Source organism: Miniopterus natalensis, chromosome 17 (assembly GCF_054644295.1).
Source record: "Miniopterus natalensis isolate mMinNat1 chromosome 17, mMinNat1.hap1, whole genome shotgun sequence".
NCBI lineage: Eukaryota > Metazoa > Chordata > Mammalia > Chiroptera > Miniopteridae > Miniopterus > Miniopterus natalensis.
In genome coordinates, this window is record NC_142097.1 from 14,012,768 (window position 1) to 14,031,162 (window position 18,395).

At 41.4% G+C, this 18,395-nt stretch overlaps 1 protein-coding gene across 3 annotated transcripts in view; it reads left to right on the top strand.

The window, feature by feature from the left end:
- Nucleotides 1–18,395, top strand: part of SMG6 (SMG6 nonsense mediated mRNA decay factor) — a 207,268-nt gene that overhangs the window by 44,155 nt on the left and 144,718 nt on the right. For all 3 annotated transcript variants that reach the window (XM_016211134.2, XM_087825965.1, XM_016211135.2), the window contains 2 exons: nt 2,180–2,241; nt 8,994–9,139. In XM_016211134.2, the coding sequence (XP_016066620.1) occupies nt 2,180–2,241; nt 8,994–9,139 (208 nt within the window). The remainder of the gene's footprint in view (nt 1–2,179; nt 2,242–8,993; nt 9,140–18,395) is intronic.

Sequence of the window (18,395 nt, forward strand, 5' to 3'; positions counted from 1 at the left end):
CCTAATAGGTAAGGAAAACTTAAATGTAAACCCAAACTGCTTTTTGGTTCTTATTTTCTCATCAGCCCTTCGTGAATAAGGCTCACCAGTTTCTTCCTGAGAGAGACGCAGTGTAAGGCAAGGAGAACTTTTTGGAATCAGAGGAGTTAGGTTCAAGTTCTGATTCTTCCCATTTACGCGTTTAAGTGCTTAAATTTCTGAGCTGCCTTGTGGCTTGGGGGATGGTAATTGCCTTGAATGAGGTGGGTTAGTATTGTTTTGTTTTCTGTATGTATAAATATAACCAGCTATAAAGGATTTCTCCTGGTAATGGATGAGTTAACCACTTTATGATTGACAGCTGTGGAAAAAGGGATAATTGAGTTAAAATAGGAATAGAGAGAATAGATATTTTACCTTTTTATTTTGAGATAATTTCATACCTGTAGAAAAGCTGTAAGAATAATACAAAGAACTCCCATATAGCCTTTACCCAGATTCTCCAGTTGTTAACATTTTACTACTTGTTTTATCATTCATTGGGAGAGAATGTTCAGCTAACAATTGAGTGTTTACAACATGTCAGGCATGCTTTTACTTGCCTTATCTCATGCACCAACCCATTAATAGATGGGCACTGTTATCTCCATGTGTAGAGAGAAAAATTTAGGGAGGTTCAATCAGTTGTCTGAGAATCCCACAGCAGCTAAGTGGCAGAGATTTGACAGGAAAGTCCATGTTTTTCACCACTTGCCTCTACTAGTAGATCTAGAGACTTGCGTTCTAGCCTAGGTTTTGCTGCTAACTGGCATAACCTACTGGCAATTTATTTTGCAGCAGCTCCTCATCTTTCCCTTCTGTTCGTGGAACTCAGTGTCCCTGGCCCTGACTCACCTGTCTGCAGAGAGAGTTTCAATGAAGTATCCTGAGCTTTTTAACTACATAAATCAATGTTTGATATAGTATTGCTGACTAAATGTGTAATTCATTTAAACAAAGGTAAAGATTGATGCTTGTGTGTAGAATTTGCTGTTGAAGTCATTGGTGGAGCGAGAATGCACTCCTTTTCCCACACCTAGCTTCCATATGAAATAGATAGAATTGGCCATAACTGATTGGTGTTCTGTTTTGCAAGGAGATAAACCAGAAGAGTTTTTTCTGTTGGGCAAAGTATCAAGGGGTGCTGGACTGTTCCTTGCCCTAAACCACTCCCCTGAGATCAAGATCCTTGACTCCTCTGAGCACATTGCCTCTGGGAGACCAGGGAAGATGACAGCAAGGTTTGGTCTTTCATTATCTCTGCTTTCTTTGGAGTTGAATTTTCCCCCCATCCTTGTTTTGCTCAGAGGAAAATCTCCCCTCAGTTTTAATAGCAGTAGGTTTTCTAGAACATTGAACTGAAATTGTAAATTTATTGTTTCATGGGCCAGATGTGGCTGGCATGTTCATGTTTTTGGCTTGCCTAATGTTTACATTTTTTTTCCATTAGTAGCCAACATTTAAAAGCCAGAGGATTTCACATAAAAACCCAGCTTTCAGCTCTTCTTTAAAAGAAAGGGGGTGGGGGTAGGAAATAAATGATAATACTGGGTTCACAAAGAGCAGAACTGGAGTGGACCAGCCATAGGTTACTATTGTCCCCACTAGCCTGTTTCAAACCTGGTCCCTTGTAGACACTTGAATTTTCAGATCCAGACCTTTTAAGATGGAGAAGTATAATTTGATGAGTTAGCTAGTGGTGGGTTACTTCACCCTTATTTACCAAAGAAGAGCCCTGCTTTCTTGATTAGATAGAAAATAGCTCATAAATAAGATTAGAGACTTACCCAAACCAGTATTATCCCTGTCCTTGTCAGTGTTTCATTTTCATCATTATGGCGCAAGAGTGGCTCCTAGATCTCAGAGAGCTGCAGGCATCTTTCTAGTTGGGGTTCATTGCTTCACTCCCTGCGCACAGGCATGGCTGCCAGCAGAGGGTGCTGTCCGCTCACTGAGGCTGCTGTCATTTTGGCGCAGCTGAGCAGCAGCTGTTGGGCATGTGCCCTGGGTCTGTGTGAGAGTTTGGGCATGTCTATTTGGTTCCCATCCCTAGTGCCCACCCCTTAGACCCTGGCCAGGTTATTGTGTCACTAGGGACTCTGTTCAGTAACAGGAAACTGGGGAAAGTTTAATTGTTTTCTCCTCTCTTTTTCCCATGCAGCTGAACAAAAGGTTCATCCTCAGTTTTCTCCATGCCCATGGGAAGCTGTTTACCCGGATTGGGTAAGTGTGCAGGATGTTTATTTTATTTTCCTACATTACAAGTCATTTTGGAATTTAATATTGTTAGCAACTAGACTGTGTTTGTGACTGAGGGCACAGGGTGTGAATTCTTAGAGGCCTCCACCTTCTCTTCTCTTCCCTTCACTCACTCTCCTCCTCTGCTCATGAAGTTTGGGGGATATGACTCTCTATCCCTCTCTCTCTGCTCTGTACCTTTATTAAAGCCCCCTTTAAACACAGTATTTTCTCAGCCCCCACTCTTAATCCCTCTGAGTTTCTATTTCCTCTGCCTTCCGTCTCAGCCCCTGGTGAGCTCCTCAGGGAACTCGTGCTCATCCCCTGGGCGCAGCTGCCAAGCCCTCCTTGGGAGAATGCTGCCCACCCACCTTCCTGTAAGGAGAAGGGTAACATTTTCCCCTGCCAACATTTTCTCTTCCTCCTGGACCATACCCCTTCTTTCTGCGCTTAGGTTCCTGGACCACATTGCTGATCTCAGTAGATGCTAAGGCTTTTCTATGGTTTCACCATCTCCCATGGATTTACATAGAAATCTCAGGGAAGGTGCTGTGTGTGCAAAACCCTGTTACTTCACCCATTAAATCCCTGGACAGAGATGAGGTTTTGAGCATTCCTTTGGTGGATCAGAATTTTCTTCACTGTGTAAGACTAGTGACCCTAAAGCCTGGCCAACGCCTACACACCAGAGCACGTGGGCTGATGCCTCTTCAGCCTAGGGGAGGAGTAGGTGGTGGCGCTCTCAGACAGCTCTTCTGCATTTTAATGTTTTCTGAATTGGAGGTTTTATTGTGAGCTACCCTTTGAGGGGATTTGTTTCGGATTATAGATCCCACTGTTGTTAGTATTTTCCTTTCACTTTCTGTCATAATATTGTAAGTTTATCTCTCATTCTCTAGAGTCTAGAAGGTTTCCTTAGTGGTAGAGGCTGAAAGGCTTTGTCCTGCTTTGAAGAAACATTGTTCTATGGATAGTGAACTAGAAAGTATGCTTATTGCACATTCATTTGTTATCAGTGTGGTCAAGAGTGACAGTGATGGCCATCACAAAGGTAGTCTTGATTTAAATGACTTGGGAAACGGAGTACTGCAGATAGATGCATCTCCATTAGTAGAAATATGTATGAAGTAATTCACTTAGGAAAGGTAAACTAGGTGCATCAGAAGCTCCCCTCTCACTACGTCCCCTACCCCTAGATAAGCTCTACTCTGGCAGGAGTTTTTGCCTAACACTGTTGTATCCTTAGTGCCTGTCATGTAGTAGATACTTAGTAAATACTTGTTGTATGAATGAGTGAATCACTACAAAAATGGATAGACTGTGAAAGACTGGAGAGAAAGATCTAGTATTCTAGCAGGTTAAAGTAGACCCAGGCCAGTCATTAGTGAGTAACGTAAAGCTGCAGTTACAAGTGGGCAAGGTGATATCAATATCGTTTTATAAAATAACACATCATAGCAGGAAATACTGTTGCACTGCACTTAAAATAGCTACTATGGTTCTTTATCTTTCTATCTTTTTTAGTTCTCATTTTTTTTACATCTTTCTTTCCCCTACTACTTTATCATTCAGTTTTTCTCTTCTTTTCCCTTGTTTGTTCTTTAAATTTTCATATACCATGTTGCTTTAAGTCAGGATATCTCAACCTCTGTAACTATTGATATTTTGAGCCTTTATAATTATTTGTTGTGGGGAGCTGTCCTGTGCATTGTAGGATGTTTAACAGCATCTCAGGCTTCTACCTACTACATGCCAGTAGCATCCCTCCCGCCTCCCTCCCCACGCCCCCACCCCTGATTTTGACATTTAAAAATGTCTCTAGGCATTGCCAAATGTTCTCTGGGGGGCACAGTTGCTCCTGGATGAGAACCACTGCTCTAGGCATTTGCTAGCTTTTTTAGAGACTTTTGGGACCAAAGAAGTTATAAATCTTGGTCTGGAATGTAGGAATATTTAGGATATATTTTTATCAAGTTAGGCATTAGTATTTTCCCCCCCTTTTAAAATGCTCACATTTAGATACATATATGTTGGAGGAAGCTTGAGAAAGAGCCATAGTAATGATTAAAAAGCTAGAAAATGATTTCTGAGAGGAAAAAATAATCTTAAAAAATTTAAGGTAAAAAAAGGTTTATTTAAAGACAGCTGCTGGTTCCCCTAACTATGTTTAACTATAAAAGAGTTTATAACCAGGTAGTTTTGATTTCTGTGGAAAGACAGCAAGAGAAAGTAGGCTTATGCTGCAGCTGCAGAGATTTGGGTTAGGTGTAAGAAAATTTCACAGAGGGAAGATGTTCAGGAATTTTCTTTTCTGGAACCCTTTAAAGATTATCTCATTTGTCAGAGGTAGTTTGCTGTGGTACAGATTATTTTTCAGTATTTCTTCCATCCCTGCGTGTAACATACTCTGTTGGCAAAAGATAAGGCCAATCTAGTTGCACCTTCATAAAAAATGAGTTATAGTAGTGTTCACATGAGGAAAACGTATGTAAAGTCTAGGCACTCCAGCCCCTTGATGAGTGTTCCTCCTATGCTCTCCTGGAGGTAAAAGAGAATTGAGCCCCATATTTATTCTGGAAGGCAGAAACAGCAAAAACTTTTCTGTTGGAAAAAAAAAAAGTATAGAAGTCTGTAAGACTAGAAAAGCAATGAGCCCAAGCCACACACAACAACATGGACTGTTGCCTAATTACCAAGAAGATGTGAAATGTGGGAGGCGTTGAAAACGAATTAAGAGTGAGGAGTTTGTAATGGGGAGCAGCTGAAGACACATCCACTGTCTCGCCTGCCTTTTGAGAAAAGCCCCAACGTTGCTCTCCAGTCTTCATCTTCTCTGTGTCCAGCATTTCAAATTGCATCATCATATGCTTGAATGCCTACTGTGTGCAGCACAAGCTTCCTTATTTTCAGCATCCAGTGAAAAAGAGGCTCGGAGTGTTAGAAGGAATCAAGTGCCAAAGAGTTTGTTTTTCACCACTGACTAGTTATAAGACCTTGAGAGTGAGCAAGTCAAAGCCTCTGTGGGCTTCGGCTTCCTTATCAGTAGTTTAAATTGATGATATCCAAAGTCCACTCTAGCCCCTATGTTCTGTAGCACTGTGATTTTCTCTCTCTCTCTCTCTCTCTCTCTCTCTCATTTCTACCCTTGTCACATGGCTTAGTTTTGTTTATTTGCTACTGGGTTGCTTTTGTCTTGTTCATTTTTTTTAAAATAAGACGTTGAGAAGAGTTAGGAAGCCTGAGCTTTTCTGAAGACAATGTTGTCTAGCTCAGCTGTGTTCCTTAGTATCTGAGAGGTTGGGTCCTGCCCCGTTAGTCACTGTCTGAGTCACCCCTGGGGTTAGGTCCCAGTGTGGTCTGAAAGATTGGTTTCTTTAAAACTGCCATTCAAATGAGACAAGGTATCTCTAGAGATCACTTCAGAAAGCAGTCCCTTAAGTCAGTGAAATGCATAGCCTGAAAATGATTGTATCTTCTGCAGCTTTGAAAGATCAGGACAGAATCCTCTCAGGCTCAGGAAGAGGAATCAGTCAGGGGTGCCGAATGGCTCCTGACAGACACTTGCTTTCCTGGTGAGAGGCAGACAGATCAGACCTGCCCTTGGACTCCACTGAGGGAAGTCAAGAAGCCGGCCACCTGTAGACTTTTGATTTGTGATAAATAGAATAATTTTGCTTCCTATTATTGCCTTGGTTAAAGTTACCAGTTTAGTTTTTACTTGCTTACTTAGTCATGCTATTTGCACAGCTTTAAGATCTCTTGGAATTCAAAGATTGATATATTTGTTTTGGACTTGAATTGTTAAAAAAAAAAGTTTGTATTTTGATTTACTTGTAAAATTATAATTGTTTTATATAAAAGTCAGTAAGTATGCATTTTAGGAGAAATCTTTTTATTGTATACAGTGCTCATTATAAAATATTTAGAAAACCCAGCAAAAAGAAGAAATAAAAAATCATTCATATTCTCACTACCCAAAGATAACTATCCACTGTTAACACTTGATGTATATTTTGATTTTTTTCTATACATATCATACACATTTATTTTTACAAATATATATTAAAAGGGTTCACATTAAACTACTTTAAAACTTTTCATTTAATATATGTTAAACTTTACCCACATGATTAAAAAATCTAATACAACTTTTAAAAAATAGAATTAAATTTTACGGATGTGCCATCTTAATCACCTGCTGTTGTTGGGCATTTTGGGCTACTTCCAATTTTTTGCTATTATAAATGACCATCTTTTTATGCCTTCTCTCCTTTTCCTCCTCCTCCTCTGCTGCTATTGCTGCTTTTTGGCTAACAATTATTACATAAATAATATCGTTATAGCTAAGGCTAAAATTTCTTTCAACTCTCCTCCAACGTGTGTGCTCTCCAAAGAGAGAACACTAGAATCAGTTTATGTATTCTTCCAGACCTTTTTACTGCATTTACATACTTACATATGTATCCATAAAAACCATAATTCTGTTTTGTGGGTTTTTTCTAAACATAAATGGTATTCTGTCATTATCTCAGTTTTAGTAATAATTTTTGTTTTATAATATGGTTTTGAGCGAAGAGAAAGACATAAAACTACTTAGAGGTAATTTGAGGCCAAAATCAGATTGTGTTTTAGTTACAAAATTAGGAACCAGAAACCCCGTTATTGAGCTCCGAGGAAGGGTCTTTTATCTGTGTGTCCCTCAGTTACTGTCTGACAAAGCGATTTTGTCTGAGTAGATCCATCTTCCCTCATAGCTCAGAATTGAAGTTACTCTAACTTATATTCTTATGCATTTGATTTTTTGTTTTTGTTGATGTCTAACTAGTTGAAAGGCGAAGGGAAGGTTTTTTAAACAAACAAACAAACAAAAAGATGTGGACACTTGGCCTGGTGCTCATTTCAGACCCCAGTCTGACCTAGGGAGTGTTAATGGATCTCTTTCAATTCCCATCCTAGGGAAGAGGTTTCCTCAGACACGGCTTCGAAGTAAGACTGTCCCACGTGACACACTGTCATGTCGTTCTGTGTTGGCTCTCTACCGCCTTTCAACACGGAGACACGTGGCTCTGAAACTTGCCCAGTGTGGCTGCTTTTCAAGCAGAGTGAACTCTGCTATTCTCGTAATGAGAAGTGCTAGCCCCCTCCCCACCTCCGACCAGAAAGAGTGCTGCACAGTGTCAGGATTTAAAATGAAACCTTTGTTATAGCCCATGGGGAAAATGGATCCAATCCAGCCCCAAACATATCACTCTGTCATTCCAAACCTACCAAAAGTTTTAATGGTTCTGAAACATTTTAGAGAAAGAAAAAAAAGAGATTTTTGTGTGTATGTGTGTGTTTTATATTTTTTTGCAGGGAATGGGGCTCTTGAAATGGCATATGGGGGCAGGGGGAGCAAATGCATGGCATGTTTTGTGCCAGTGAAAATGAAGACAGCTCAGTAGAGTAGGGAACTGGAATATAAACTGTAATTGACCCATAGCTGTGGCATGATTTCTGGGTACAGAAAGTCAGTAATAAGAGTTGCCATCTAAGGGCAAGGAATGAAGATTGCCAAGATGCTGAAAGCTCTGGAGTTTGCTAACCTGGGGAGGGTCCTACTTAGTGGGGAAAGGGTCATCATGGTTTGGGTTAAACTAGAAACACCTTTCTCTAGGATGTGAAACCGTTTTTGTCTTTTTTGAGGATTTCCTTTCCTGTGGCTTTTCAGAAGCTGTTTATTAATCTAGCCTGAAGCTCTTCCTCACCCCATCACCCAGTGCACTACAAGCATTTTGTTTGTTTTGGGGGGGAGGTGAGGCTGGATAAAAGATACTTTGCTGACCACGAATTGTTCAGCATCACCCTAAGGCCCAATGTGCCTGGTTTCTCTCTCTAGCACCAAGTTTGAAGTTGCTTTTTCTTTCTGACGACTTCAGCTGTGGTTTATTCCTATTGCCAAAGGAGCTCCAGGCATGCACCACTGTTTGAGATCCAGTGGCCACATTTGGCAGGCAGTGGTTTGAATGACCTCTCTTTAGGAGCCCTAGGTCACTGGCTGGATTTCTACCTCTCTACATTACAGGCTCTTCCTGTATTGGGAGTGGCAGTTGGCCAGGGCATTGTATTTCCACTGGCCTGAAAACATACAGACCTTGATGAGAGCAGAGTCTTGTGAGAGCGAGGAGGACAGCAACACAGGAAAGGCTAAAACAGATCGTTGGGGCCCTCGGTGTGAGGATTCTTCAAGGGGAAATTTGGGATCCTTCAGTGGAGCAGTTTGTGTGATAGTACCTAAGAAGACAGCAGCAGAGCTATTTCTGGTTTCCTGAAGTAAAGCCTTGAGTAAAGAATCTTTAGATTCATGAACCAGAGAGTTTGGGAAATATGTATGCCTTAGAACTTAAAGGAAATTTATTTGCTATTTAGAAAAACCGATTGTTTCAGAGAGAAACTTTGATTTCGCTTCAGCTTGAATCCAGTATTTGCCAGAGGTTAGGAAATAGCATACCAAAGCATAATAACTCATAGCTATTTACCCAAAATTGAGTTGATTTATCTCCAAACCTCGAACACTTCTTTCTCTTAAATTTGTCCACAATCTTAGGATAGCAGGCAGGTTTGTGAAAGTAGCAAAGAGACATCCTATGCGTTACTTGTCCGCTTTGAGAGAGAGAAGAGGAAGGAGAAAGTGTGTGTGTGTGTATACTGAGTGCTCTTGGGGATGTCCCTCACTGATGGGCTGGCTGTATTTGTAGGATGGAGACATTCCCTGCAGTGGCTGAGAAGGTTCTCAAGGAGTTCCAGGTGTTGCTGCAGCATAGTCCCTCTCCTCTGGGAAGTACTCGCATGCTGCAGCTTATGACCATCAATATGTTTGCTGTACACAACTCCCAGTTGAAAGGTAAGGCATGTCCACTTTCTTTATCTAGACAGATAAAGATTAATCTAGCTTCTTTTCTATGCTACCATTCGACTAAAACTGCCCCCAACACACATAAACACACATGGGTGCATGCAAGCGCGCGCGCGCGCGCGCGCACACACACACACACACACACACACACACACACCCCACCCCACCCCCCATTGCTGCTCACATCCTTAACTTACTCTCTGAAATCTGTATGACTCTCTAGTGCTTGGGTGGGATGGAAGGAGGGAATCATGGGTATAGAGCTTAATTTGCAAACCCAGAGATGCTGTTGCACATCTGGCTGTGCTAAAGGCAGCAGCAAGGCCTCTTGGAGTCTGCAGACCCAGAGCCTCTCCCAGGGGAGAGGCATTGCTGAAATGTTTCATCGCAGAGACCATACGCTTGGCAGGGATTGGGAATAGCTGTTTCTGGACTCATGTACCCTGTTTGTTCAATATGGAAAAGTCTAGTTCCCTGTGGGATATCCCTTGTGGGAGCCTGCCAGGGAGTAAGAACAGAGAATTGATGAGCTTTGGTGACTCAAATTGGAAGCACAAAAATCACCAGGCCCAGAGTTTGGCTAACATACTGGTGTGCATTCTGAAACGCTTTTTTGAACACTGGGGGTTTTTAAGGCGGGTGTGGGAGGTAGAGGGTGGGAGTGGGCAGAGGGGATGTTGATTGTCAGGATTTTTAAATGTTCTGATGACCAGATCACAGCCAAAGGATGTTACATGATCCCTTCCCTTTCCACCACTTAGGTACAGATATGTGGTTTGACTTGGTGAAAATATGTAGCATGGGGATGACATGATTTTGCGTGTTTGTTTGCAAGGGAGATTTGGTCCATGCTGCCAAAGAATTGCTTTAGGGTATTGATAGAGAATAAAATTTGGTCTCAGGGCTGAAAGGTCATTATCTGAAATGCCAAGTATGGGAATTGACCCATGGAGATGCCATTGTAACAGACCTGGTATTTCTGGACATAATGTTGCTAATTCTCTTACTGCACTTTTTCTTTTCTTCTTTTTTTAAATTTTTGAACAATTTATTGATTTGGGGGGAGAGAAAGACATCAATTTGTTGTTCCACTTGTTTCTGTGTTCCTTGGTTGCTTCTTGTATGTTTCCTGACTAGGAATCGAACTCACAACCTTGGTGTATCAGGACGATGCTCTAACCAACTGAGCTACCTGGCCAGGCCCTTATTGCACCTTTTCTTGGTGCTCTCTCTCACTGTGAAATGGGTTTATTTCCCTTTCCATTTATATTTGGGGGTTAACATCAGCTTATGAGTGGATATGCCACAGTTTCCCTTGAAACTTGGCTCTTCCTGGGACTCTGTGAGGCCCTCTGCTAGTCTGCCTGGGTGTTCAGTCACATCTGAGTTGTAGAGGATTTTTTCCTTATGTTGCCTGCTGCAGCATCTGGAATTCCCAGCAGAAGGCAAGATGCAGAGGCTGAGGTGCCATTTTGAACTTGGCTAATTATTCCTGAGAATAGTTCTGAGGAAGCATGCAGTCCTGGGGGACAGTGGTGGTTCCAGGAAGGAAGAAATAAAGTTTGGTGGTAAGGCTGTGAAGTCCAAAGGGGCAGGAAGGAGATTGATTCCTTCTTCACTACTCTGCTAGTTCTGCTACCAAGTGGGAAGCTCAGTGGACTCAGGAACGGGGGCCTCTTGAGGTGCCCTCCTATTCATTTTCCTGCCTTCCACTAACCTCAACCGCAGAGTTCAGTGAGCTGCCCGTCACAGAGCTGCAGCCTCTGCCAGGGTATTTTTCTAGCATCAGCTGACCTGTAATCTCGGGAGGTGTGAATGTAAAAGACCTGCGGCTCTTGCCTGTGAAGCATCTGCTGTCAGCAGCTTCTGCTCCATTAAAAGGAACACCTTGGCCTTCATGGGCCACCAGTGAGTCCTTTTCTTGTAGCTGTTGTTTAGTAAAAGGTTAAAAAACACAGACGAAAGGAAGGTGAGATGGTGAGAACAGAGAAAGAAGGAAATAGATGGTTCCCCATTTGAGGCCAGGGAACTTTTTTTTAGGACTCTTCTCCATGGTTGGTTATGTGAGGACCTGCTAGCTAGGAAGGACATGGCAAAGCCTGTGCTTGAGACCCTGTGGCTCATTCCTGGCCTTGCCCTGATTCTCCCCTCCCTGAGGCAACTGGGGCCAAGAGGAGGAGGATGCTAGGTGGTCAGAAGTTCCTAGGGTGTTTCAGGGGTAAACAGCCTGGGCCACAGGATGTAACACTCAACTAGGACAGAGAGCTCTGTGGACGTGCTGCCAAGTACCCGGTGTGCAGCTGAGGCGGCTGTCCAGACCCCACTGTGTGGGCTGCCATTGGGAGAGGGGTGAGCCGAGCACTCAGCGGGGCTGGTTGGTGGGAAGATGCACTTTTCCATTTCCCAGCATATGAGTCATCTTCTCTGGGCCCCTGTGCTGTGCTTGCATGGACAGTGGCAAGAAGGGGGTGTTGTGGCTGAGTAGCAGCATCTGTGCCGGGGGTGGAGAGGGTAGGGGGTTGGGGAGAGAGGGTAAAGGTTTAAATCCTTCACTAATCAACAGCAGTTTGAATCACATTTTTATGAGTAAGGAAGTGATAAATCAGCCCTGAGTGTTCAGCCCCAAAGTCCTGTCAGCCGGTGCCCTTCTAGTCTTCTCTCCAGGCCACTCAGCTTGCTGTCAGAGTCGCCAGCCACCCAGCTGTGGGACCCTGGCTGGCTGAGACCAGGAAGCAAGGGCCTGATGCTGCCTGGCCCTCCCAGGTGCTTGGGGTCTGTGGTGATTTGGCAGTCACTGCAAGTTACAGAACATCTGGGCCATCATTTTTCTTTCCATTCCTTCTTGGACACGTCCTTCTGGGTGGGTGTTTGCATATGTCAGTTCCTGGACTCTGTGGAGAAAGAACGTTCCAGCCTGAAGCAGAGGTGATCTGTGGCCCCCAAGGCAGTCGAGGTCCTCTCAGTCTGTGCCTGGGCCTTCCCTGTAAATGTGAACCCAAGGAGTATGATTCGGAGAGCAACAGGGATGCCTTACTAAAACGTATGTCCTTTATGATCCCTCTAGTTCATTTTATTTGTGTGTGTGTGTTCATTGTTACCCTTGTATAACAGTCCTTTTTTCAAAATACCTATAGTCCAGGGGTAGGAATGATACTATCACTTTAGTGTGCATACTTTTCAGATGTGTTTTCCTTGTGGTCGAGAGAGAGAGAACTATTTAAAAGCTTTGGACACCTCACAAGACAAAATGAAGGAAAAAACTGAGATGGTGGTGAGAGAGGCATCTTTCCCCTTTTCCTAGGTTATAGTTTTTCCCAGAGCTCAGGGATGCAGAGGTTGTGAGGTCAGATTTGCCCCCCCTGTCCATAGGAGAAAATAAGTTGAATTTTGCCACATTATTTTACCAACTAAACTTTCCAGTCTCAGCAGTGATCTTAACACTCAGGACTGTTGGTGGGGAGGCTGTTATTTGCTCCTCTAATGAATGGGCCCTATGCAAAAATCCTGCATCAGTGGGGCTATGAAGAGTCTAGAATCCTAGTACTCTATAGTGAAGTGGTTGGGGACAGATAAATTTGAGGGATGTTTGGGGTCCCTTAGCATAGTGCCTTGCGTTTATTAGGCACCCAGTAGTTACTGAATGTATGGATGAAGAAGGCAAGCCTGCTCTCATTGAACAGTGTGTGTTCCTCACCTGGCCTTTGTCCAGAATTATCTTTTGACAAGTGATGGGTGGTGGTGATAGGTGTTTCCCAGAATGATGTCATAATTGGTAATTGCTCTATGGCATCCTCAGGCCTGAAGGGACAAATGGGCCTTTTCCACGTGCCTCAGTATTTAACACTTTAGTAGCCGTCTGATTGGCTGACGTGGTGCTGGAAGGTGAACTGTTGATCTAAACCACAAGCACGCCAAAAATTTTAATTTTTTAAAAATTCTGTAATTTAAGGAAATAAAACTCTAGTTTCTTGAAGAGGAATAATTGAAGCAACATTTGTGGTAGGGCATCACTAAAAGCCCATTGCATCCCCCATCTGTGCCCAATTTGCTCCAATCTGGCCTTCCCCCCCCCTTCCTTTTTCTCTTCCCCTCTTGCTCTCTCTCTTTTTAAAAATATGTTTTATAATTCCTGGAATCAAAACCATCTCAGGCACACACTGTTTTATTTTACTGTATTATTGGATTATACTTCCTATAAATCATTGGATGTTATTCATTGGCCACCACTGGAATAACTTCCCTTGGCTGTGCCCTGGCCCCTCTTCTTCCTCCTCTACCAGTTCGTAGAGTAGGCCTCCGTCTCAGCCTTGCAGAGAAGCTCTGGTGGCAGCAAGAGGGCACCCAAGAGACACTTCTTATGTGTGCCATTGGTGCTTCCTGCCTTTAGGGAACATTTAGGGGCTGGGACTGAGGCAGGACTAGACTGGCATTCCTTTCATAATCATTTATGCTTGCTTTTATGGTTTGTTAGTAATCCTGAATTGCAGGAGGTAGAGAGAGTGCCACATGTGCTCCTCCAGAGAGACAGAGAGTCATAGCTATCTATATGGGACTGAGAGAGCTTAACTCAGATGTGTGGGATACTTGAGATGGGGACCTCCTCCCACCTTCATAATGTTGTGTATGCAGGTTGAGTCTAGTTGGGAAGTTCGATTCACAACCAAAATTTTGTCTGTAGCATTCAGCCACCTTAGAGACCTTTGGTAGAGTGATTTGCTCCTCTGTGGCAGTTCACTTCTGTCTGAGTCTCTTACCCAAGCAGAATGTATGAAGTGCGTAATCCTCTGCTTGTCAGAACAGTTGTACAGGAAATCCACCTTTCATAAGGGGTTAAGCTTGAGTATAAACTGGCCCTCTCATTCAGCCTTCTATATCTCTGGTGGTAGAAGCCCTTGGGGTTTTTCTCCTCAAGGATCCATGGGTAGATTTCTCCAGGTAATCAGCACTGCCTGACCTTCATTTTCAGAGTCAATTAACAAAGATCCAGCTTGGCCAACACATTTTGTGAGAAATAGATTCAAAGGTCAGAAGAGGCTAGGCGTTAGAAGGCAGGCCAGAGGAAGATGCATCCTTCAGCTATGCCCTCTATCCCTCCAGGGAAGACACAACTATCAACAGGCTGCTTAACGTAGATTTTTCCCCTCAGAATTCCCTGGAAAGAAGAAAAAGAAATTTGTCAGGGACCTTCCTAACTCTGGATTCCAGGATCCCCGTTGTTTTCAGAATGAATCTGTTACTTTAGGTTGGGGGAGGAGAAGCAGTTATGAAAAGCTAAAGAAAGAAAATTCATTTATACCAATAAAAATAAGCCTCTTATCATGTCAGTTGAAGAAATGTCTGTTTTTGCCCCAAGGTAACAGTGTGGTTTGATGTACATGGCTACTTTGGTGTAGAGGGCAGAAATGCAATATCCCATCATTGCCCGGTAGTTAATGTGGGCTAGATACCTCATCTCTGTTGCCATTTTATAGCTTCTCAATTTGATTTTTTTTTTGCTCCAGGATGGACTTATTCTGAAAAAGAGACATTATTGGGTGGAATATTGGCAGCAGGACTCTCAGCTGCCTTTTCTGAGCTCTCTTTAAGCTTTTCCTGAGGAATATAATTCTAAATGTGTTGCTTATGGGGGCTCAGGCCTGATATGTTCATTGAATACACAGAGGAAGTGGGTGTGTTCTGGGGATGGAGATTGGGGGGATTAAGTTGTACGTAGGGCCCTAACCAACTAAATGTTGGTCTGGGGAAGAATTGTAGCTTTCAGAGGTAGTGGCCAATAATGACAACAGAACAACACTGTGATAATATCTAATGACATTTTATAGTTGCTACATATGAATTCTCATATTAGCCCTCTGAGAGGTGAGACAAATATTTTGTGTCTTATTTTATAGATGATGAGAAACATATCAGAAAGGTTAAGTAATGTAAGCAAGGTTGCACAGCTAGTAAATTACACTCAGGTCTCAAGTGTCCAGCCTTCTATATCAGAAGACACAAAAAGTCCTCTGGACTTAATTGAGACAGCTAAACAATGCAAGCATCTCCTGTCTCCAAATCCCATACCTCAGCAGCTGCTATTCTTTGATGAAGAAAGTCATCTTTGAATCTGATCTGAGACAGAAGAGGAACTAAAGCACAGATGAGGAAGTTGGGAGAGTCACAATTCTCCCAAGTTGCTTGAGGCTCAAATAGGGCCACAGGTAAGAAGCTGGCAGAAGGATACAGTTTGGGCAAATCAGGGTGCCTGGGGTCCATATTTACTGTTGTCATGGGCAAGGGGGAATCTCCCTCTCACGGTGGAAAACGTTTGTTCATGACCAGTTGGTAAGAGTTGTTTGGTCTTTCTTTTTCTTTGGGATATGTAGTGTCTCTTTTGAAAGGGGGGGAGGGGATTTTTAAGGAATATTGTTTTTTATTTTCACCATCTTTTCTAGTATCTTTGCTTTTTATTTTATTTTTTTGTTAATCCTCACCTGAGGATAATTTTTCCCTCTATTTTTTAGAGAGAGTAGGAAGGTGCTTGGGGGGGAGAGAGAGAAATTGGTTGCCTCCCACATGTGCCCAACCAGGGCTGGGGATTGAACCTGCCACTCAGGTACATGCCCTTGACTGGGAATCAAAACTGAGACCCTCTGGTACGTGGGCTGACGCTCTAACTGAGATGCCGGCCAGAGCATGTATCATTGCTTTTTATAAAGAGGCTTTCACATGCCATTCTTATACGAGAGAGACTGTGATTCTTTTTTTGGCCTGAGGGTGGAGGGTGGTAAATATGGATATATCATTCATATAGAAAGGAGTATGAGTATAAACCATTTGAAAGAATGATAAAGTGAATATATCTGTAACCACCATCCAGGTTAAAAACTAGAATATTGTCAGTACCTTAGTAGCTCCTTATGTGTTTCATTCCTTTCATAGCTTTCTCTTTCCCTTTCATCTAATTACCATCCTGACCTGTGGAATTCATTCCTTGCTTTTTAAAAGAAACTTTTATTGAATTTATTGGGGTGACATTGGTTAATAAAATTATATAGGTTTCAGTTGTACAATTCTATAATACATCATCTCTTTGCTTTTCTTTATAGTGTTATCATCTAAGTTATCATACACTCCCTAAACAAAACATAGCTTGGTTTTGTTTGCATATAAATGGAATCATGCTAATCATATTATTTATATTCTTTTTCTCTGGCTTATTTTGTTCCAGTGTTTGTGACTTCTATTTATGTTGATGTATAGTGTTCATTTTCATTGCTACAGTACTACATTTTATTCATTTATTACAGTTTATCCATTCTTCTTTTTATGGACATTTGAATTTTCTCTTCAGGGCTATTATGAGCATTGAGTCCATTGACAATTACTGTTATTGTTGGTATATTTGGATTTACATACTATACCATCCAATTTTTAAAATCAATATCATTGAAGTAAAGTTTATATACAATAAAATGCACCAATGTTAAGGGTGCATTTCAATAAATTTGACCAATTTATATACCCAAGTAACCATCATTATAGTCAAGATACAGAACATTTCCATCATCCCAAACAGTTCTCTTTGTGCCTAGTTCAGTTTCTCTCCTTTTCTATCTCCGACCCCAGGAAACCTGATTTGCTCTCTGTCACTATACATTGGATATGTCTTTTCTAGAATTTTATATACTCTTTTGTGTCTGGCTTCTTTTGCTCAGCATAATATTTCTGAGATTTATTCATTTACATGTTATCAGGATTGCATTCCTTTGTATTACTGTATAGTATTCTATTGTATAGATATACTGCAGTTTTGTTTATCTAGTTACCTGTTGATGGAACATTTGGGTTTTTTCTAGTTTTGGGCCATTATGAGTATAAATGCCATGAACATTTATATGAACGTCTTGCGAACATATGTTTTCATCTCTCTTGGGTAAATACCTAGGAGTGGATTTCTTGGGTCATATGGTAAGTGTTTAACTTTATAAGAAACTGCTAAACTGTTCTTCAAAGTGTTTGAACTATTTTACATGCCCTTCAGCAGTGTCTGAGAATTCTACTTACTTTGCATCCTTGCCAACATTTGGTATTGTCCATCTTTTTTACTTTAGCTATTCTCGTGGATATGCAGGGCTATCTCATTTTGGTTTTAATTTGTGTTTCCTAGATGACTGAGGATGATGAGTGACTTTTCATGTACTTATTTGCCATTTTTCTATCTTCTTTGGCAAGTGTCTATTAAAATCTTTTGCCCATTTTAAAAATCGTTTGTCTTTATTAAGCTTTAAGAGTTCTTTATATAATTTGGATATAAGCCCCTTATCAGATAAATGTTTTGCAGATATTTTTTCCCCAGTGTTTTCTCATTCTCCTATTCTGTTTCTTTTTTTCTCTCCTTTCTTACTTTCTTTTAGATTCTTTTTCATTCCCCTCTCTCCCTCCCTCCCTCCCTTCTCGCTCTCTCTCTCTCTCTCTGTGATTACCTTAGGAATTAAAGTATGCATACTTACCTTGCCAAAAGTCAAAAGTTATTCAGCATTTTCATTTTCCTCCTAAATAATACAGGGACCATGGAATGCTTAAATTCTATTCATTCTCTTCCTGTTTATTGTCCTAATTTATATGCTGCTGTCATATATTTTGATTCTTTTCCTCTTGAACTCTACAGGACAAATTATTATTGTTTTTATTTGTTGTTGTTGTTATTATTTTGCCAGTAAATGTTTGTTTATACTTGCCCATTTACTACTTTCTTTTCATTTCCTTTTGCATTTCAGACCCTCCACCTGGGATCATTTTCTTCCTGCCTTAAGTATGTTCTTTAGAATTTATTTAGTGAAGTTCTTTTGATGACAGAGTTTTTCAGTTTTTATTTGTCTGAAAAAGGCTTTATTTTTTCTGTTTCTAAAAGATTGTTTACAGGTATTCACTGGTAATAGAACTCTAGGTTACAGTTATTTTCCTTCAGGCCATTTAAAATATTTTACTGTTTCTGGGCTTTCACTGTTGTGATTGTTTCTCTTTAAAAGTAATCTATTTTTTCTCTCTGGGTGCTTTCTAGGTCTTTTTAAAAACCCTTTGATGTCCTACAGGTTTAATGATTTGTCTAAGTTTATATTTATTTATTATTTTTTCTGCTAAGTATTTGTTGGGCTTCATGTATCTATGAGTTGATTTCAGCAGTTTTGGAAAATTCTTAGCATCTACATCTTTTTTTAAAGATACTATATCTGCTCATGCTTTCTCTTCTCTGACTGATTAG